General features: G+C 50.3%; 7 protein-coding genes across 7 annotated transcripts; 1 reads left to right on the top strand and 6 right to left on the bottom strand.

Moving 5' to 3' along the window:
- Nucleotides 1–133: 133 nt before the first annotated feature.
- cia1 (iron-sulfur cluster assembly protein CIA1) lies at nucleotides 134–1510 on the bottom strand (the record flags this gene model as incomplete). The annotated part of the gene is made up of 1 exon (XM_043269920.1): nucleotides 134–1510. One exon carries the CDS (start codon nucleotides 1508–1510, stop codon nucleotides 134–136), a length of 1377 nt encoding a protein of 458 aa, XP_043125855.1.
- Nucleotides 1511–1998: 488 nt separating this feature from the next.
- Aspvir_006727 (IQ calmodulin-binding motif domain protein) lies at nucleotides 1999–4962 on the bottom strand (the record flags this gene model as incomplete). The annotated part of the gene is made up of 1 exon (XM_043269919.1): nucleotides 1999–4962. The coding sequence occupies one exon, from the start codon at nucleotides 4960–4962 to the stop codon at nucleotides 1999–2001; it is 2964 nt and encodes a 987-aa protein (XP_043125854.1).
- A 1026-nt stretch (nucleotides 4963–5988) lies between these two features.
- Aspvir_006726 (glycoside hydrolase family 127 protein) lies at nucleotides 5989–8357 on the bottom strand (the record flags this gene model as incomplete). Its single annotated transcript, XM_043269918.1, has 6 exons — nucleotides 5989–6243; nucleotides 6301–6522; nucleotides 6603–7034; nucleotides 7107–7437; nucleotides 7541–7894; nucleotides 7951–8357. 6 exons carry the CDS (start codon nucleotides 8355–8357, stop codon nucleotides 5989–5991), a joined length of 2001 nt encoding a protein of 666 aa, XP_043125853.1.
- Nucleotides 8358–9335: 978 nt separating this feature from the next.
- Nucleotides 9336–11715, bottom strand: Aspvir_006725 (RING finger and CHY zinc finger domain-containing protein; the record flags this gene model as incomplete). Its single annotated transcript, XM_043269917.1, has 3 exons — nucleotides 9336–9963; nucleotides 10016–10380; nucleotides 10447–11715. The coding sequence occupies 3 exons, from the start codon at nucleotides 11713–11715 to the stop codon at nucleotides 9336–9338; spliced, it is 2262 nt and encodes a 753-aa protein (XP_043125852.1).
- Nucleotides 11716–13596: 1881 nt separating this feature from the next.
- Aspvir_006724 (uncharacterized protein) lies at nucleotides 13597–16600 on the top strand (the record flags this gene model as incomplete). Its single annotated transcript, XM_043269916.1, has 5 exons — nucleotides 13597–13731; nucleotides 13787–13906; nucleotides 14001–14291; nucleotides 14356–16260; nucleotides 16442–16600. 5 exons carry the CDS (start codon nucleotides 13597–13599, stop codon nucleotides 16598–16600), a joined length of 2610 nt encoding a protein of 869 aa, XP_043125851.1.
- A 791-nt stretch (nucleotides 16601–17391) lies between these two features.
- Aspvir_006723 (copper metallochaperone ATX1) lies at nucleotides 17392–17738 on the bottom strand (the record flags this gene model as incomplete). The annotated part of the gene is made up of 2 exons (XM_043269915.1): nucleotides 17392–17543; nucleotides 17651–17738. The coding sequence occupies 2 exons, from the start codon at nucleotides 17736–17738 to the stop codon at nucleotides 17392–17394; spliced, it is 240 nt and encodes a 79-aa protein (XP_043125850.1).
- Nucleotides 17739–18352: 614 nt separating this feature from the next.
- On the bottom strand, nucleotides 18353–21551 carry Aspvir_006722 (uncharacterized protein; the record flags this gene model as incomplete). The annotated part of the gene is made up of 4 exons (XM_043269914.1): nucleotides 18353–19370; nucleotides 19429–20122; nucleotides 20176–21379; nucleotides 21453–21551. 4 exons carry the CDS (start codon nucleotides 21549–21551, stop codon nucleotides 18353–18355), a joined length of 3015 nt encoding a protein of 1004 aa, XP_043125849.1.
- Nucleotides 21552–21768: the final 217 nt, after the last annotated feature.

Raw genomic sequence — 21768 nt, 5'->3', positions numbered from 1 at the left:
ATATGCCATTCAACAGCCGCGCAAGGTCTGCTTTTATATGTGCAACTCCGTTTAACATCAGGTCTATCAATATGTGACCTTTCCCCAGTGGTCATGTATGAACCTCAACCTAGCCCAAGTGTCCATGAAACCTTTACCTCTTGAGAGTCCACACCTTGACAGTGCCGTCATCAGCCGTGGTGATCAAGACCTCCTCGTCTTCCGCACCCTCTGTCCGGCCACGATCTGCGCGCTTCGCCCAAGTAACGTGGTTGATTTCGTAGATCCCATGGGCACCGTCCACCGTGGCGATGGCTCTCCATTCACTTCTAGGAGCAGCCGGGGAGTCCGCCGATGTAGGAGAATCCGTCTCCATGGACTCTGCCATCGAGTCGACGACCAAGCGCTCCTCATACACCACGATCCGACCATCCGCCCCGACAGATGCCAGCAGACCCGTCCGCTTGCTCCATGCTACCGTATAGATAGACAGATCGTGCGCCTGCGGTAGAACGCACTCCTCGTCCCAGAACTCGTCGGACCCCGTCGGACGGATGATGCTCGGGATGCCCGAGCCACCAAACGGCGATGGCTGGGGTTGGTGTTGTTGCTGCTCCTTCGGTTGCCGTCTCCAGATCCGCACGGTACGGTCGTCAGAGCACGAGACGAGACGAGGACCGGAAAGCGCATATGCCTTCTTCCACTGCGTGGTGGGCAAATCCCCATCCGCCAAGTCCGTTGGTGCGGACGGCACATTCTCTGCGCCCTCCCAGTCGACGCACCATACCGTGCCCTGGTGGCCCTTGATGCAGGCCACCTGGCCCCAATCATCGAGATCCTCCCGCCACAGTCGAATGGTATCGTCGTAGCTGGCACTCGCCAGGCACTCCTCGACTGGATGCCAGGCGACGCACTTGACATCCCCCTGGTGCTCCTGCATGACCGCCACTGTCTCAAAGTTGTTATCACCGTCGTCCAGATCCTCCCAGATCCAGATCGACTTGTCCCGCGAGCACGTTGCCAGCAACATCCCGGACGGCGACCACGACACCGACTTGACCTCGCTGTCGTGCCCGTCTAGCAGCACGGCGAACCGCCACTCCTCGTCGTCCTCGTCGGCGCCGTCATTGTGGATTCCTGCTGCCCCATTGCCATTTGTCATGTCATCCGCATGGTTCCGGGTGTCGGCACGGTGGCTAACAGCCCAATCCTCTACTCCACGCTCCGTCTGCCCGTAGCTATCCCAGCGTCGCCAGATGCCGACAGTCGCGTCGAAGCTGCCCGTGGCGAGTACGCTTTCCCCCTTGACATGCGGCTTCCAGGCGCATGCCCTTACGCTGCGCTTATGGCCGCCCGATATAGTCGAAAGAAGCCGGAAATTAGTCAATGAGTAGACACGGACCGTTTTGTCGGAGCTGCATGTCGCAACGATCGGGAGAGTGGGATGCGGTGCGGTCAGCCAGGCACGTTCGAGCGATGGAGGAGTGAGATCCGATAGGAGAGACAACTGGGCGGATGATTCGGATGCCATGACCATATATCGTAAGCCTTTCTGATATATCTCTTCCTTTGTTCTCCCAACGCCTTGTTCTTGCGTTGGGGCTGTCGCTGTTGTCTGTGATCGGAGACCCGGAGACAACGCAGCAGGTGGGGTTCTTTTAATAGTGGATCATTGATAGAGCGAAGTCGCTCCTCTCTTCCGCCATGGCAAAGTCAATGGAGAAACTCCCTTTGGTGTTATCACGTCTATTTAACTTGCTGTCGTATGACCTTGGTGTAGATCAATTTGTTATATCAAAGAAAGTGAGACTTGCGCGTTAACAGACGTGGCGGATCAAAAAACTACAGGGTCACGACTGCACAAATTTCTTCCATTCTCGTTGAATCATTCGTGGCATTATGCTCGCACTCAGAATCTAGTAATTGTTGAAAACAAGCGCAAGAGAAAGCCAAAGCAAACCATCTAGTAAAGATAGATATCCAAGAAAAAGATCCATTGAGGCAAAATACCAAACGCCTTCATACTCCTGTTCCTGGGCCTACGCCTTCCTCCAATATCTGTTCGTAGACCATGCCATGGCAGAGCCAGTCCACCTCTCGAACTTTCTCCAGTTCCTCAGTCAATTGCCCAACTTCGTTGACGAACTCCGGCATGCCTGCCCCCGCCAGGCTCTGGCTTGCTGTAGTTGTTGCCCGTACACGCTCACTGGCGCTTGAAGCGCTCAACCGAGAAAAGACATGAGCGCGAAGGCGAGACAGGATGAGTCGGGCAACCGGGTCGGTAAAGCTTGTTTGCCCAGACGCCATTTGGCCTGGTCCTGATGTGATATCTGTCTCCGAAGATGATGAAGAACTTGGCGCGACAAGGTCACTTTGAACTTCGATCGATCCAGGCGAAACTGCAGCGCACGCCATAGCCACAGGCGCCAAAACCCGGCGGATTGTCGCTGAAAGCTGAGCACTCGCGCTCGAAGGCATGGGATGCGTCGATTCGAGGATTGACTGCACTCGATCTGCTTGAATATCGTTGAAGTCTAGAGATAAGATCCGGTCCGCTTCAGCCTTCCATTGTGAGCGTACATCCCGCTTAAGGAGGTTTTTCGCTGTAAGCAGAATCGAGGCGGTGGCTACGATTCTGAACGCTCGCGCATGCATTTTCCCTAGCCGCTGACGGTCCAGGTCCAGAGTCTCAGGAATGAGGTCCTCGGATACAGGCGCGTTGCTCAGGACAAGGTCCACAAGACCTTGTGCATAGATCTTGGGAGCCGACGGGCGAGGCTCTCCATTGACATTCTCAGGATCACGCTTTTGCATCTCATCCACGAGCATTTTGCGATTCGTCCGCCAGAATCGTCGGCACTTGCCCAAGCTAATAGACCCATCCTGTATACCCCGCTGAAAAGTCCTTTGCTCGTACCCGGGAGCCTCTTGTATCAGCTGCGGAGCAGCAACCTGGATCATGAAATTGGTATGATCCAGAGACAGCAGATCGATGAGGCCCATCAGCCTCGCCAGACGATCAATAGCATCGCCCGAGGAGTCCTCGGTGAACGCCTTGACCGCAGCATCCCGGTAAGGGGCGCAAAGCTTCGGCAGAATGTTGTTCATAAAATCGAAAAATCTATCATAAGAAAAGGTGCCAGCTTTGCATTGACCCTCCACAAGTTTTGGGTCGAGTACCTCGCTGATCAGGACGTGGAGTGAGTTTCCGGGTCGCAGCAAGCGCAGTAGTCGATCTTGAATCACTGTGGCCATGGCCACCATCCAGTTTGCACCCATTCCAGCATCTACATCTTTGCGCATCATATCGCACATATGCTTCATAATCTGCTTGCGCGGTGCCGTGTACTGTGTCTCATCGACTTTGTACTCCTTGTTGATGAGAAGCTCGTGTACCAGAGCGCGGTTTTCAGGGAGAGCAGTAAGCACTTGAGCAAACCGCTCATGTGGAGAAATCCTTTGCTTATCGAGCTCGCGAAAGAGTGGACTTTCCACGTTGTTGAAGCTCTCGCTGAGTGGTGAGGCCACGCTCTCGGTCAATGCCTCCGCCGATGAGGGAGCTACTTCGGCAGATCGCGGGATGGCCTGCTTGGAAGTTGTACGCTTCCTCTCCCGCTTGGCTTTCCTGAGCGAGTCCCGCACCATCTGCATTGCCTTGTCGGAGCCAGCCAGACGTTTCAGCCTGGCAAGGAGTAGAATTTGATTCTGCCTGATGCCTTGCCAATAGTCATCGGCAACACCACCGGCGCGGTCATCTTTGACCGTCTGCCATATCAACTCTAATTCTATGAACTGAGCAAGCATGATCTCGATCAAGACGCTAGAATCGTGAGTTTTCCAAGCATGAAATGCCGAGAAAAATACGCTGTATGCCTCACACAATGTTTGAAGATCGGTCGATATCGCCATCGGTGAGTAGCACCCCGACGAAAGTATTGGCGTGATCAGGTCAAATTCTTCAAGAAGCTCACGGGCTTTGGAAATCAGGTCTTGTTCCTGTTCACCATTGCTGCTCAGCACTTCGGCGGGATGCGTCACGATCAGATAGCTGCTGAGAAAAGTGCGAACAGCGCCTCTTCCTCCCACTGTCCCACTTTCCATATCTTGCAGTCCGCAAAGTCGAAGGACACGTGCCGTTGCAGATAACACGTTTTCATCTGAGAGCATGGCCCCCACATCTTCAAAGTTCATGCTACGGATGCGGTTAACCGTGAGGTTGAGACTTCGAAACTCCTGCATGGCCTGCTTCGCGTGATGTACCCGCCAGACACGTTGAATTGTCCTTGCGGCTGCGTCCCGAGTCAAAGACTTGGTGACCACCTGAGCCATCTTTTTCTCCTCCGTCGCTGGGAGGCTACTAGTGCGGTGACGCCGTTGAGTTTGCTGGTAAAGCAACCGCCTTTTCTCTGCTTCTGCGAACTTTTCCGCCATTTCCAGCCGGAGGCGGGCGTGCTCTGCAGCTAACCTTTCTCGGTTTTCTTCAGCCTTCTGCTTCGCACGGCGAACCTCCTCTTCGCACTTGGCGGTGATCTGCGCAAGTACCCGCTCGCGTGACTGCTGAGCAGCAAGCGCTCGCTCCTCTCGTTGGAGGTTTTTGGTAGCAGCGGCAAGTGCAGCACGAAGCCTCACCTTTTCCGCATGCAACGCACGGTCTGCAAGCCTCGCCTTTCGGTTTTCCAAAATCGAGGTTCGCCGCAGATGTTGCGCAACGTGGTCGGCGGAGGATGAGCCATTGGAAGAGGGGTTAGAATGGTGCGAATGTAGGGATGAGATCGAGCTCCGACGAGATGATGTCGCAGAGGAGCGTCGCGCCAAACTCGACTTTCGCGAGAATCGGGCAGCGATCCGAGCGGGTAAGTTCAGCGGGGGCTTCTGCTCATCGGGGAGCATGTCCACGTCTGGTTCAGTCACGGACTCTGGCGCAACGGTTGGCCCAGCATCGGGAAGCTGTATTTCGATATCTGAATTGCGACGAATCATCATCTGGGTCGCCGACGACGTTTATTGCTGCATTCAACAAGACGGAGGCAGAGGGGTTCTTGGTGGAAATGGCGGGGCGTAGAAAGGATTGATCAACCGCTTTCTATTTTCATCTATCACTCTGCACGGCAGACTTATTGTAATACCATCTCCAGTTACTCGCTAACCCCTGGGAAAGCGAACATCAAAGGTGGGGAAGTGAGTTGAAGGAATTAAGTCTTTAAGTCAAAGACTGGGACATGGCCAGGGAGCGGGAAGATCCGTGCTGCGTTTCAGAATAGAATGCCGGGGAGCAGAAATGAGGGAAAAGAAAGGCAGCAGGAAGGAGCGGAGAACAGGATATAAAGCAAGTTGGACCTGTTATTTGATAAGTAACCAACAAGGACGAAGAAATGGTAGATAGATTATAAGAGAAGGGTAAGAAGTAGGGATAATGGCGATACCAGCACTCTATGCGTTCATTCTCGGTTCATGGATGGCATCATCGTCATCACTGGTAATAATAGTAGTCTAATGATCAGGATTATAACATAACATAGGTCACAATGCAGAGACCTCTTCAGCTGATCTCCGGGGGAAGGCTCTGATAAGCTGAAGCAAGGCTATCTAAAGCATCTATCTACCACTTAGCAGTCAGCATTAATGCAGCATCCCCAGAGAGAAACATGTTCGAATGCAGCTAGCTGCTTACCTAAGCACAGTTCTGGCTGCAATCGGAAAAGAGTTTTACAGTAAGGAGACACTGTATGGATCGGAAAGGGAAAGAAATGGACGTTGAGGAATTTGTTCGCAGTTCGTTTCCTTGTGGGGTACATTTTGCTACCATCTACTGATGCATGTTGATTGTGTTCGAGGTCACGTCGTATCTTCGCGGGGATTGCTACTTTGGGTAATATCCGGTTGCGGCCTCAAATATGCACACATGTGACCATCATTCTTAACAGCTTTGAATGATCGCTTCAGACTACTTTACTTCTTCTCCTTCTCAAACAAAGCGCTCAACAGTACATGAATAATCTGCATATATCTTTATTGAACCCGTAATCCCACTCGCATCTGTCCCTTTCCGCCTCTGTTGGCTCGGAGATAATATGGTATAAAACACAAATCTCTCACGTCCTTGCTGATTGGGACCACATTGTCGGATTCAGATACAATCTGCCGCTTCCACCGGGATGTATCCAAAGTTCCTTGAGAGCCACCTTGGGCGATGATACCCACGTGGTGATCGGGACTCGATCGTACCTCTTCCCGTAAAGGTGCATTCATATCGAAGATTATTGTCTTCATGGATCATCAGCTGCGGCTTCCCTCTATCTCTTGGTGAATGTCGCTTCGTACCTTAAAATGATTATTCTCCCAAGAATTGTCCACATCCTCGACACAGTACACTATCGGTCCGCGAGTGACGTAGGCGACAGGCTGCATCGTTAATGGATGTGGCCTTACCAATTGGGGGCGCATCGGGCAGCTGAGACGGAATTCTGCATGCTGCTGGATCCAGTCTGAGGATAAATACAGATACCCATCACGAAGATCCGGCCGTGAAGGCTGCGGAGTAACCTGGTGGACAAAAATCGTTCAGTTCCTCGACTTCTTCAATCTGCACAACCGTCAAAGTAGAAGAAGAATCACCTACTAACCTCCCAGGTGCTTGCCCATCCAGGGATTCGCAGCCGCAGCTCCAGGTTCACTGGCGGGCCGTCAATATTAACTAAAAAAGAAACATCACCGTGCCATGGCCACTGTGTCTTCTGAGTAATCTCGATCCTGGAGTCCGCGACCTGGAAGCGCAACGTAGCCGAGGTGTAAAGATGTACGTTGACGGTAGCCTTCTGTGTCTCGTTGTTGACCTTGAAGCTCCAAAGATAACCGCCCAGACAGCCCAGCGTTCGAGTAACGTTGGGCGGACAACAGGCACACTCAAACCATTCGTAGCGCTGGGACGAGTCCTTTTCTGAGGAGGCGAGTTGATTTACGTAGGTGAACCCCTTTCCGTCCAAGCTCATTCCTGTTAGTACTGCGTTATAGAGACACAGTTCCAAAATGTCCGCATAGCGGCCCTGAAGTTCAATCTTTATAGGGCATTAGTTAGGTAACCAACCCATGAACAAAAGAGCAGCGTGGACAAAGAAGGGCTACGGTACCTGTAATAACCGTTCAGCCAGCATCATTACCCCAATTGCGGCGCAAGTTTCCGCATAACAGCCACCCTCGTCCGTTCCATGGGGTAAGAAGTAATCAATGCCAAAACCCTCCCACTGTTTCATGGCACCAATGCCGCCCGTCACGTAGGATTTCTTCTCAATCATGTTCGACCAGAGTCGATGCAAAGCGGGTAAGAACTTGTTTGCAACATCACTACTTGGCTCGCAGATGCGGACAAGGTCCGCAACTGAGGTTAGGAGGTACATGGCACGGACAGCGTGTCCCTCAATTGTCTGCTGTCGGGTAATTGGGACATGGGCTTGTTGATACCTGGCAATCCTAGATTAGCGAGAGCTGGTCTGAAGCAAAGCACATGGGCTGCAGAACACAAATTCCTGGTTTGCTTTCAGGTGCAACAAAGAGTCGGACTTACCAATAGCTTCTCGCGGCTGGATAGGCTTCGGGCACTTCATGCTTGCGCTCGCCTCGGGCCTCAGCCTCCACATCGTAGTAATGCCGCCGTTCTTTTCCGCCAGAGGGATTCCCACGCTCCTCAAGGAAGAAACGAGCCAGACGAAGGTGCTCAGGGTCCTCGGTTACTTCATACAGCCGCAGAAGGGCTAGTTCAATTTCTGGATGACCAGGATAGCCAGCCTTTTGTCCCTCCTGGTTTCCAAAGGTAGCTGCAAGGAGCGCAACATATTTCAGAATGGGCGACAACAATTCATCGTTTTTGTAAAGGAGACGGTGGGCGAGCGCAGCTTCGACAAGGTGTCCTGCATTATATCTAATCAAAAAAGGATTAGCTTTTGGTCTGATGCATGAGGGAGGACAAAAGCATACAGCTCATGCATGTCACGCAGGTTAGTAAACCTCTTCCCAGGTTCAACTACCGTGTAGTGAATATTGAGATATCCGTCCGACTGCTGAGCGTTCTGGATCATTTCCACAATCTCCCTGATGGCCGCATCTATTTCTTCGTCTGGATAATCCATCAGAAAATAGCAAGCACCTTCGATCCATTTGGCCACATCCGAATCCCAAAACAGGTGATTGGGCACCGGCCACACTGTGCACGGATCCGAGTAGCTCGGATGCCACTTCAACTTGAAGGCGTCATACCGTCCAGTGTCCTTCAGCATCTGCAGCTGGTGCCGCAGTGTCTGGGATCGAACAACTTGTCGGCGATGGGCCCAGAAGGAGTCCGGAGCGAAAATCGTGGCTTTGAAGCTTTCTTGCGGATATTCCATATTGAATGGAGAATCGGGTATTGTTGAGCAGCGGTCACTGTATTCAAGGGCCTTTTTACCGTATGAGAGAGCTAGGCTTCCCTTATACTGTTGCGACATTCAGATACGGACTGAGCAGGCCCCTCCCCCTCATTCTTGTAGAGGACAAGCTTCTTCGCTGACATTCTCGGCCTTGGATTACCGACGGCACTGAACACTCCACCTCCGTTGCCGGGTTGCCTTAAGTAGATCCTATTGACTTTTTGTGCCGAAGCTACGGAGTAGAGAAGTCGGAGAAGCAGGAGGGTGCAAGTTTCCGGTGGAGATCTGTCTCCGGCGGGGGCCTCAACGTACTACAGCCATTGAAGACCACAGCAAAAGAGGTCGTCGAGGCCGAGGAACAAGACGATACCGCCGCAGACAGAGACAACGAAGTCATCTCTTTTCATATTGAGATGTATGACTTTCTGAACCGGTGATAGACTACTAATCGAAGGAAGTATTGTCCGAACATGCTCCAGAAGTTACCATTGACCAGAAATCGCTCATATTGTACTTTAATATAACACGCTTCACCAGCCGGGTGACTTGTGGATGCCTCCAAAACTCCTTTTGCGCCGCGCACGGTATGCTAGTGATGCAAAACTCCTCGTGAACAGTATCAAATATGTGTGATCAAGGAAGAAGCAGATTGGACATTCCACATCGCTCTGCACCATTGTGACACTCATATGTGTTGTTCCAGTTGCAAATCTGGTATTTCCATTTAACGGACCTCTGAACACCCGAACAATCCATATTGATCATTTCTCATGAAGGCAGGCGGGCCTGCCAGCTTCTGCCCTCACAGCTCCCCTTGTAAATCATCAAATAGCGTCCATGCTGCTAGACAGAGTTAATACATAACCTGTCGCGCAAACTGCCAAATGCTGTCTTTGACAGCCTCCGCAACGCTCAACGCATCCAAGGGTCCCTGGGAACCAGGGCGCTATCGCGAAATCATCGGTGTCCAAAAATGTCAATGCCTTCGTCTTCATCATCTTCTTCTTCTTGGTCTCCACAATCGACTTCGTCGCTTGCCATTGATTCGCCATCTGTTGAGTCGTCACCGTCATTACCGTCATCACCTTCCTCCTCGACCTGCGAGGCCCCGTCGGCTGATTCTGTTTCTCGGTCGAGGAAGCCGTATTTGTATTTAATATTTGTTCCCCACAAACGAAGCTTACCACCAGCATGGTCATTACTATCTTTTCCAGCAAGATCCCCGAAAAAGGGTAGACTTGACTTCGATCTGCTGGACTCACGGCCCGGAGGCAGTCCGAAATAATTACTGATGACTGGTGAGACGGCACGACCTCGAGTCAGGCTATACGAGGAGAAGCGTCCATTCTGCTCTCCAGATGACGATGCGGTAAGTCGTGGACTCGAACCTGCTCCAGAGGGAGAGCTCGTATCAACCCGTAACTGGGCGAGAGGCAATGGAATGGTAGCTTCTTCTTCCGCACCGTGCGAGGAGGACCGCATCGGAGAAGCAGACACATCCCTGTTATCTCCGCCGACCCGATCAAGGGAATCCGAGACTTCGCCATGCAGCAAGCGGATCTGGGCAGTATTGTATGATTCGCACCTGATCATCAATTAGATTGGCGATGACAAAACAGAGCGTGCTAGGCGCTTACATGTCACATTTCAAACCTAACCAGTGATATCGGACAACTGATTTCGCACCACAATCATTGCAGTGAATCAGTGCGCTAGTATCCTTGAACTCTGAGGGCATAGGCTGACTCTGAATTGTGCGATCCAGGTTTCGGAAAGTCGATTCCATATTGGCAATGGTTTTGCTGCATATGGGGCATCGGTAAGAACTCTTGGAGTACTCAGAAAGGCATTTTTGGTGAATACTATGCCCGCAGCGCATGAAGACAACAGTTTCAGGAGACGTAAACATATAATCTCCACAAATTGGACAGTCACATTGAGTGGAGCGCTCGATACATCGATGGGTGTTTTCTATCGAGATAGGCAAACATACACTACACGTCTGCTTCTAGGTCAGCACTTAAAGAAGAAACATAAAACCGTATTTGTTTATCCGAGGCTTTCTTACCCTGCAGTGAAAGAAATCCTTTCCGAGACCCTGACCGATACGGCAGATACCACAATCATTGCAGTGGTAAATACTTTTGTTAGAATCATTATCCCAGAGTTTGCAGATATTGCAATAGTATTGTGCAGCATGTTCACCGCATTGCCGACAGACTGCTGCGGCAGGCTGAGCATGTCCACAGAGCATGCACAGCATGTTCTCTGTCTTCGGTCGATCGAGGTGATGATCTTCTACCTCATCGTGGCAGAAACGACAAGTATACCATTTTTTGCACGCAAAGCATTGTAGTTTGACGTTCCTTTTATAATGTCGGCAACCCAAGCAGGCCTCCTCGACGTCCTCGACATCCGCATCCTCAAAATCGCACACGGGCGAGTTCGATTCGGGCTTAGGAAAGAACGTAGGCCTCAGGTCTTCGGCGGTTAATTTGTATGTGTCCTCGATTTGGTGGCTGGCCGAGGCTGTTGAAGTTGGATTGGTGGGCGCATGGTCGGAGGACAGGCTGCCGCAGTGAGAAATTGGAGTCACAGATCGCTCGGACAGTTGGGGGCTAGATGGCGGCAGTGCCCTTGGTGAGGTTGATATTAAGATCTTCTTTCCCTGAGAAGCATTATATCTCTCAGTCATCAATTCGTGGATCATACGTGCTTTTTCCTCATTGCTGGATTGGAGATCCCGAATAGCGTGGATCTTCTTTCTCAAGACTCCCATTCCGTCATCCTCCGGGAGCAAAAACTGGTCACCAATGTCATCAAAATTGCCATTACGGGCAGACAAATGATGTGACTCTTGCGAACTTGGATTTGCCTCGAAGACCATATTTCGCGGGGAGACAGGTGGAGATTCAGCTCCCGTCACTTCAGGCGCAGCGTACGTTCGAACGCCACCAACATATTCAAAATCACTCAGGCCACGAAGGATCTGCGATGATACAATAGTGGTTCCAAAACGGGACTGGCTTGGTGATATATCAGGGCGCCGACTGCTCAGTTCAGACGACGCCGGTGGGGAAAGTACGAAAGGAGTACCTCCAGCATCCGAGCAATCCCCATTCAATTCTGTTGTCGAAGCCTCGTGATCACCCTTCCTACCTGATACCTCAGCGCGGTCATCGCCGTTGTAGGTTGCTGAAGAGCTGCTGCTTTGTGTAATCGGTAGTGAATCGGCTAGGTCGTCATCGTAAGGCGGATGAGAATCTGTCTGATTTGAGAGACGACGGGCTTGCCGAACGATGGTTTCGATCAGTAAAGAAGAAATGAGCCCACTCATGAAGGGCCTGAGACAACATCTGACGTTGGAAGTAATTGTTTGAAATTCCACTCAAAAAGCTGGGGTTGAAACCATTATTAACCTGAGTTCTAAGAAGTTACTGGAACAGGCACAAAAGACATGTGACGCGCTGGTGCCCAGGTCGGCCGCTGATTCGTCGCCTGGGCCCCAGATCAGAAGGTAGGTATGACGGCGGCCTCACTCCTGAGCGTGAGGTAAATGAGTATCTTCCTTAGTAGTGGGTCCGAACCGACCTCGGGCAATAATGGACAAAGCATACAGAGTATTTACTCGAAGCTTGGGGCAAATTTACTCTGATACAAACTATCGCTACGTGTGAAATTACCTCTCTGCAGGCAGAATAATAGTGACAGTTCCTCTATGAGAGAAGTATAGGGTTGGTAGATGTTACATCAGTACCAAGCATACCCGAGTGATGTCCGTTGAAGTGAGCCCTGGTCCTGGTCATGAATACACCTTTACTTACTCCCGTGAAATCATTCTCCTTCAGATGATTTCAGATCAGGAGACGTGGTATTATCGTCCAATAAACCAGGGTTGGGGAGACGAATTTCAACCCAGGTGATTACGTTCAGCAAGAACCGCGATCTGAAAATATTCGGAGGGAAGTCCAGTATCGTCGGGAGCCAACGCACTCGAAACTGACCATATCCCATGAACAATCTCCTTGGCTGTAATATCACCTGAGACACGTCCCCAAGCTTTCATTCAGTAGCATTAGTGTGCGATTGAAATGCTCATTGGCATCTTTGCGTGTGGTAAATTCATTTCGGTCATTGCCTAGTCCTCTTAAGCTTATGAAGCGCAAAAGTCAGCTTCTCCGGTGACCCCGCGACAGCCTGGAGGGGGCTTACAGTTTCACATCTTTTCTCACCTGTGGTTGCTCCCAATACCGGACCATCAGAAGATTCTTCACAATTCTGTGTTCCAATCCAGCTACATCGGATGCGCGTTGGAGGAAGCGCAACGTATTGGCTACCTTCTTTGGATCGAAATCACGAACGGGTGAAGAGCGAAAGGCTGATCGCAATGTTCGAAGGAGAACATGCCGAGATGGAGCAGAATAATTAATCAACTTGAGGCCTTGCCGGTAGAGATGCCGATAAGCATGGATGATTGCTCTCTGTTCCATCACAGGCTAGAGAATCTAAACTTCACAACTCACCGGATGAACTGTAAGAGGGCGCTTAAGGGATTGAAAAGGTGCTGAAATCAGAGACGTTGTATCCGAATGCAACCCTTTACAGCTCATTGGTACCCAATTCTCAGGGTGAACATCCCCTCAGAAGCAATGTAGATAAATCAACTCAGCCTATGGAATTTGTTCCAGGAAAGTTCACTTGCAGTATGGAGTTGGGCCAGGCAGGTGAGGGCGCTAACTTGATTTGGCGCCTACCGCGTGTTAGGCCGCAAATGCAGTTGACGCCTCCCACCTTTTCTATATCTTACCACTCTACCCAACTACTACCACAACTACATATACTGGTCTCAAGATCGCTGTTTGAAAACCGAACTTGATTCAAATCATTTGCTTTCTCCGCTTTTCTGGCTTGAGTGTATCCAGAGGCCGAAGAGGAACAAGCTTAACATTCTTCTATCTCATCCTCTGAGCTGCGATTCGCGGTTCAAGCTCACGCATTTGCGTAGACATGGTTGACTAACAGATTCGGCATTAGCATAATAACTTTCTCTCTCCTCCTTTGTTTCGTTCTATTTGCCTTTCTTTTCCCCTCGATGATCCATCTAGTGGGTTCTTTTTCCATTCGATCGTCCATTCACCATTTGATTAAAAAGATGCTCTTAGTATCGAAAGCTGTCCGTCTGCTGTAGTCTTTGAAAGAGAGCCGACTCAGTCGCAATATGGTCCGAGTATTTCGGGGACCTGCCTCGGCTTTAGCCAGGCGTCTTCCAAGTAGGACCACCAAGCGGACTCTCCGAAAGCATAAGGTGATCCTTGAATCTATCACACAGGAGAAAAAGAAGCTTCGGAGTGTTGTATGCTCCCTTCCCTGTTTAGTACGTTGAGGAATGGGCTTGACGGCAAAGACAGATATCATTCGAAGCTAAAGCACCACCCGGCTACACTTTCATCCCCGCAGGCAACCCCCAGCTCACAGGTGCGTGCAAGGAATTATGCCGAAAAGATGGTCTGAAAGTCTATGCTGTCACGGTATGCTTGTTAGCAACCTCCCTGTATCCCCTGTCATCATCCCAGTCCTTTTGTTTATCTCTGCTCTCGCCCGGTTCTCATAATCAATGACTAGACAACTCCTCATATGCACTCCCACAACCTTTCTCAACATGTGCACCGCATTGGGTATCATTTTCCAAGCGCTGTTGTCGCAACTGTGTGTATGGATCTGGGTCTACAACTCACAGCAACTGGGAATGTAATGCCGGTTCACAGCAACGCTGCTGCTGGGGAAAGCAGACATGCTAACTCTGAGGCTTCACAAATAACAATCAACACCGAGGCTAGGGACGTGCTGAGAGACCTCTTTCCAAATATACCAGACAACGATCTGAATCAGATCATCAAGACGGCGTTCCAGAAGGTATGAAGATCAAATCGGGTGCGAAAGCAGCGGCTCGTCTATTGTTTACTAATTTTGAGTCAAGGGCCAACGCAAAGTCGGTACGGCTGTTGAATTACCTCTAGCACGTCGGGCACAACTAGCTGTCGTTGCACACATAAGGCATATCTACACTGATTATGATCGACTTCTGAAGACAACGTCGTTTCACGAAGCCCGAAGCGCGGTTGAAGAGCCCACTTTAGCTAAGTTAGTGGAATGGCGAGGTGACGATGAAAACGGAAAGACGGTTCTTGAGGATGTTTTTCGCGAGGTCATTGTGATATCCGATGACGACGACAGTGATGCCGAGGAAGGAGAGGTCTCTCGTTCGGTCAATCGAGATCACAGTATCGAAATCGTCTCTAGCCACCAACGAGCAGAGGAACTGCAGACGAGGCCGGTCAACTTCGCTCATCCAACCGTGCAGGAATCCCATTTGGACATCTCAGATGATGAACCTCCGCCTGGTTTCCGTTTCATTCCTGAATTGCCGAAAAAGCAGCGGGTCGATCGTCGTGGCTTCAGCAGATATCATGCTTGGGACCGTGCCCTCAACCGATACAGAAAGGGGACTTACCAGCATAGGTTTTACGCAGACTCCACCGGCCATCGAGGGCCTTTGTTGACCGCAAGACAGCCCGTACAGGAAAGTATCACATTTGACCCAGGAGCTGCCTCTCATCGACCCATAACAACACTCCGCCACGTCTCCTTTGGCCCGCACATCGCATCTAAAGCAAAGATCCTTGACCATGGACAAAGGAGAACTCTGACGCGGCCGTTGATGGCGAATCGTGTAAGTTTGCAGAGAACCGATGCCGAGCGGTCCGGTCCTGAGGACGCACAGAAGACCCATATAAGGCCTCCACTGATATCTCATGAGCCATCCAATCTGGAAACAGTTGTACATTTACCAAATCATAGAAGCGATGCCAGTCGCTTGGCGGATCGAGCTTTAGTGGAAAACGTTTCAGCTGATCAACAGAGAGCGCGTTTGGACCAGCGGCTTAATTCTCCAAATACCCCCGTCTTCGTCGGTGGTCCAACAGAGATCCAAGGACGGAGCAGAGTCCCATCCGGCGCTATGTCAAGAATTCCTGGTCCTCCATACCTTGGAATGCAGCCGAACCCGCAGGATCACGTATTACCCTCTATTGAGACCCCGCCTTCGCCCCAGCAAATAAGGCGCCCACCAAGTGCCCACCTAGATCAACTTACCAGGAGGATATCGGGAGGATTCACTATTCGTTCAGTAACACCACGCCGTCCGACTCCGCAAGACTCATTACCTCAGGGAGAATCAGATGTTACTCGGATTCCAGCGTCGAAAAGGAGACGTGTGGCCAACCACGACCCTGCTACTTACAATGAGCCTCGGTCCGATGTTGCGCCCATTGTTCCTGTGGATACTCATGCGAAACAGCAGTACGTTTATCTGGGAGATGCCTCACCAAGATCATTTACTTCCCAGAGTGGGGCTCCGATCCGTAGGAGATACATGGTACCCGTCAAATCCTCTTACCTTGCAGAGCGCTATCCAGGGGAATCCCAAGGCCTCTCTAACTATGCCACACAACCCGTCCCAGAAGTCGTGGTTGATCAATGGCAATATTCTAACTTTAAAAGCAAAACAGCCTGGGAGCATCAGCCGAAGCACCAGCTGGAGCAGTACCGGGAGCTGTATCCTCCTCACAGATCTTCTGGGCAAATTCACGTTTCATCAGGTGCCAGCTATGCTTCTGCCCCTGCAAATGAGAGCTATAATGGTGTCTCAAAGCTGCCTGACACCGCTTCAGAAGCTGGACGTGTTTATGAAGATCGTCGAATCCATCAAGAACAGGTTAGAGAAGCGACATATATGCCAGTTTCGCAGGGTTTTGGGCATCCTCATCATCGAACCTTTGATCCTTATGGGACATCCAAAAGAAGCATATATGCCGACGACTTCGTACGTCCTATTGATTATAGTGATGATGTACGATTAGTTAATCAACGCCAGCACGGCCATGTGCAAACAACTGGACCTATGGATTCTCTTCCCGGACCAACTAATGACCACGTTCGACACTACTCAAGCAGGGAATTTATTAATCTGCCGCATAGTACACTCGTCAATCCAACACGTACAGCTCCAAATCATCGAGGCGCGGAAATCAGTCGGCGCGCTCATGATCAAGTCCTTGTGGATGATTGGGGTCCTAGCTACTACAGTCGACATGAAACATACGGTTCTTCACTTGCACTTGATCGGGATGGCAGAGGCGGCGAACCACAATTGCAACAGTTAGGGTATGATCTCGACCAGAATTTTTTCGCGGTGGAAATGCCTGCTTACATTTCACCAACCTTCCCTCTCGACCTTTTCTTTGTTCCAAACATTGTGAGCTGATGTTTCTATAGATCAAGTCAGGAAGCTCGTTTTAACCTACCACAACCGAGAGAACAGCGACATTCCGCATATTTGAGGAGGTCAGGCGACTCTAGGCTCCATTATCCTGTTTCAGAAGGACGAACAGTTCTTATCGTGGATTAGACAGCGGCGGGGTTGTCTAGCTGCTGCTGGATTGTTCTTAGCCTGAGGATGTTTCTTTGTCTATTCTATCATGAATGGTTCCATGCACTCTCAAACTGAGCAGCGTTGATGCGAATGATACCCAGTTGTGTCTCCTTTATGATTATGTACGAGTTCATCAATGCTAGCCCAGCGGCACCGTTGTAACAACCCAATGATGGTATGCGGTTAGTTGTGTTAAAATGTTGGCAAATCGAGTCCACAGAAAACCATTCAAGTAATATATGGCCTAGCATTTGAAAAACGATTGCATGTAACAGCAATGGTTCCAAGGCACAAACCAAGCCGGAGTAACGAACACGCTATGCAATCGCCGTCGTATTTGAAACCTGGTGAGAAGAGCAAAGAAGATGGACCGCATGAAAATCAGCTGTTGCCATATGATCAGTCATTATCGGCCCTGGTGAGCATCAGAATCCCAGCTGCTGAGCTTATGGCCTGTACCAACTTCGACCACGGCCTTAATTTGTCCAGAGGATTGAACCGGAGACGAGCGCTGCACCGATATCAAACAGCCATGGGTTTTCCATCAGCCTCTCCAGAGTTGACCGTCTTCCCTGTCTTCTTGATCGTCGCCAAGACAGTCTCGTAGGAGACAGTGGGTTCTGTCTTGACAAGGGCGGTCTGCGAGTCCAGGCTCACGTCGAAAGACTTGACGCCTACGAATAACATAAAAGCACGGATCAGTTTGCCGCTGAGCAAGAGAAGAAGGAAGGTTGTATTGGAGTTGCGGGAAGACAGCCCGTGTTATTTGGGTCGCTCTTACCATCTAGCTTCTTCAAGACACGCTCCACAGCGCCTGAGCAGCCACCACAGCTCATGGAGACATTGAATTTGTACTGATGCTCAGACATGGTGTACAAAAAACCAGGGACCTGATGGATGGAGTTTGATGGACAAGTAACCGGGTCAAAACAAAAATATGTGCTCTCGACGGTTGAGGGGTATTGAAGATTGATAACGGATCTGATACGTAGCCGCTTAAGATGGAGGGGTAATGACAGCACGTGCAAACCAATGTTGATGAAACGTTCGGAGAAATGGATTTGCAATTACACTAGAGTAGAGTAGTAGGGGAAGAATACCAATTAATCTTGATCGCACATGGGACCATTCCGAAATGATGAGGAGATTTTATAGAAGACATTGTCTCCTCAAGCAGAGACTTGAAGAGTCTATTTATAAGCATTCCCCCCCCACCGATGTCAGCGTCCATTGAGGGAATCACGCAAAAATCACTCATACCACGCGAAAGCCTGTAAAAAGTCACCCTTGAAAATTGCTGGTTTCTACTGTTCAGCTTGTCGGTTCTCCAAAGTCATCTGTAGAGTGGTCGCTCGCCAACTGCAACGTTGGGAAACAGATAGTGTCGATTCGTCTCCGCGGGAATTACTTCTCGTCACTCTTGATCCTGAACGGGCCCCTGCAAATATTCTACTTTCAGAACTTTCTAGACTCCACTTGTCCTTTAAAAGCCAGCTGCTCTTTTCTTTTTCCTCGCCTTCATGAAAGTTTTCCGACTGGCTTCTCGACCTCCAAACGTACCTCTTTCTACCTGGGTCATCGGTAGGTCCTCCTCGATAGCTTGACTACTTTGTAATCTAAACATTCTGGACGGCTCGCCGACCTCTGGCTGGCTACCCCATTCTCGAGCGGCAAGGGCATTGGAGGATAAGGGAGGCAGCTGTGATGAATTCAATGGAGTGCCTTGCGATGCCTTTTTCCGCAGGCGCCGTTTCGGTGTTGTGGCTTTAGAGGCACGTTGCAAGTCCTCTTCCTCCAGCGTCTGCGCCATCCTTTGCCAACTATACGTGGCCGGGTCGCTACCTACTTGCCAATGAGAAAGCAAGTTTGCCATAGCTCCAGATGGTGGACGCTGGGTGTGGAAGGTTGTCACAGAAGCTAGTCCACAGTAGACAGGTTCCGTTCCGCTTGTACTCTTGGATACTTCTTGCTCTTCTGCCAAAAAATTACTCTGAATAGTAGTTTTGCTGGCTGCCGGTTCCAGTGCATATTCACTAGAAATCACTCTCGGTACGGATAAGCGTCGTTTACCAATTTCGAGAGATGAAGGAGGATTGACCGGCACGGGCGACGAGTCATCAATTGTTTCATGATTGGTGTCTTCCGTCGAACGCACGATACCTGCTTCGTTGAGCGGCTTACGCTGTAAAATGGGCTGCGTCAGAGCAAGCTCTGCTGCCACTTTGCGAATGACCCTTTCTTTCATAATTCGCGTGCGCCCGGGGATGTCGTGCTGAAGGGTTGAAAGCCAGTCATTAACTAACCGATCGTAGATATCGACCAGTTTCACCTTCGAGGATCCGAATAGGTCCAACGACTGCTGGGGAAAACCTGCTAGTTGACTGCTTGCCAGGAGATTGCACGACATTCTCGGAGCCAGAAATTCATCAAGGAATTCATCATACTCATGAGCATTCTGGTCGATATCGTCTAGCAGAGGACTTCCGGCAAGGACTTCTAGCCTGTTAAGGTGTCAGTGATAGAATCATAAAGTGTACATCCAACGTTGACAGAGCCTACATGGTCTTACTGTTAGAAAGATGAGTCAAGTCTGCGGAGGCCATTCTGTCCTTCAGTTCCTTGATAGACTCTTGGAAGCTTCTGTCTTGTTCTTCGCCGACTTCACTTGAACCCGCAATTATCTTCCCGAAGGCAATGGCGTAGGTTGAGCTATAATTAGTTGTCCATTGCGGAGTGGCCAGTGGCGTTATGTGAGAGATCCCCGTATCTGCGACCGTGAACGTTCCCCTACTCACTACAGACCCATCCCAGTCGTCGACCACAAAGTCATCCCGTGAGCGAGTAGACTGCTTCCTCCGAACTCCGGGGTAGCGCCTCTTTAAACGCAAGGCATCCTTTCCCAACTGCTGATCATCTGCATTAACCCCATTCTCACCTGGAAGGCCAATGTATATGGACTCCCGGACCGCCAGACGCGAGTCTATTGTGAACAGTTTTATGATTTTGGCGGTAGCATCATATTGCTCCCTGCTCCCGGCAGATGGTGCGTGTGCAATCTCTCGGAGAACCAGCGTTGCGAACTGAGCTGCGTTCGGTGAGATCTGAGTTTCTGGGCTCTCTTCAGATACGGGAGGGATCTCTAGAAAGAACGGGTCCGATATAGATGTCAAATGCATGTATCCATCCCATGCAATTGGAACCCGATACCCCAATACCACGTGATTAAGCCGAGAGTACAAGACGAGATACAATTCTTCAAAGCATATTGTTAGCGTGTCACTGTGAAAGACAAGAGTAAAGGCATACCTTCAGAAACGACAAGAGAAGCCAAACGCAATGTCGTGTCCTCCGAATCTCTAAAATGGCGCCAAGATAGAATGGGTAACAGAGACGGCCTTGAAGCATCATTTTGCGAGTCTGCGACAAGAACGGAAGAAACATCAAGCCAAAATATACGTGATGTTGTCAGAATGAACACTTGTGACACATTGCAAGCACTTCTCTTGACATCTAAAATCCACTCTGATTTCCTCTTGAGCTCAAGCTCTATCGCAAAAGGCAGGGTTTCATTACCCTCTGTCCGATAAAGTATGGGACAACGTCGATCCGACACAATGAAGCTGTTGACGTCGCCCACCCATTCGATTACTGCCCATCCATCATATCGAGGAGAGCCATCGATATTTTGAGAATGGCCAAGGTCAAGCCATGGTAATGAGCCGGACTTGACGCACGCCGCAGTCCAATTGCCCTTACCTCGTCTATGCCGACCTACCATTTCCCAGACGCTCCAATTTCCTCTCTCATCGACAATGGCCAATTGTTTCTGATACCAGGGGTTAAAAGTGACGTCGGCATGCGCATAACCTCCCGTCTGGGAGTGCGAAATCTCGATCAACGGGTTCGCGTCAAGGCGCGAGGATTGTGTATGGCTCGGAACCACACGGTCACCATCCTGGTAGATGTGCACAGAAACCGGCTTCCTACGATACAGAGGTCTGAACACAATCGTTGAATGAGGAAAGCGAGCGGCGGCCCATGTCGGCTTCTCTTCTACCGTCCGCGCAAAACATATCTGGCGGACGGGGGCACCTCCTGCGGACCATTCGGTACACTCAGTGTCTCCAATCACCGGGATCCGGATTCGAGCTTTCATTCCGTGCTTCAGTTCAGCAGTACCTTCTTCTATCTTCCGGAATGAAATGACATTGCAACATTCTCCCCCGACAGTGATGGCGATCGGGACTACCCGATTGCCTGACTCATGATTCTCGATATCCACCGCATTCCCCAAGTCGAAAAGAGAGGATACCAAAGGGTCGCATAATTCACCTGCCGTCGTAATAATGTGGGAAACTGTCTCATTATCGACTAAGGGCCAACAAGCGGCTAATTCAGGGTGCACTCTAGGCAACAAGCTTTTATTCTCTATGAGTGAAGACTGTGGCGCCGTCAATGGTGAGACAATGGTAGTCTTTGTAACTCCTGTATAGACGGGGAGATGTGCTTGCTACCGAGTTAGTACATTGCAGGCCCAAAATATTCTTCACGACCTTTCTCTTTGCTTCAAAGGTTTCACTTACACCGGGCAAGCGTTCTAGAAAATGTCCAAGCTCGTGTTCCCGGCTGGTAAATCGCTCTTCCCAAGTGCCCATAATGTAGAGCACTGGTAGAATATTCATCCATTAGGCGTTTCTGTACTCTTACTGATATGTCCGATATCAAGCAGGGTGAGCATGTCGAACTGTCAATGGCTGAGGTGGTGTCTGCTGCTCCAGAGAACTAAACTTTGCATTGATCCTGTTCAGAGATAGAACAAAGATGACTCGTCACCATGTCAAAACAGACAATCTTCGGTGGTGGAAGTGATGGCTGGCTTGGCTATTCGAATGGAGATGA

The sequence above is a fragment of the Aspergillus viridinutans genome (assembly GCF_018404265.1).
Source record: "Aspergillus viridinutans IFM 47045 DNA, scaffold_4, whole genome shotgun sequence".
Classification (NCBI taxonomy): domain Eukaryota; kingdom Fungi; phylum Ascomycota; class Eurotiomycetes; order Eurotiales; family Aspergillaceae; genus Aspergillus; species Aspergillus viridinutans.
Note: the sequence above shows the minus strand (reverse complement) of the source record. Positions and strands in the feature narration are given on the sequence as shown.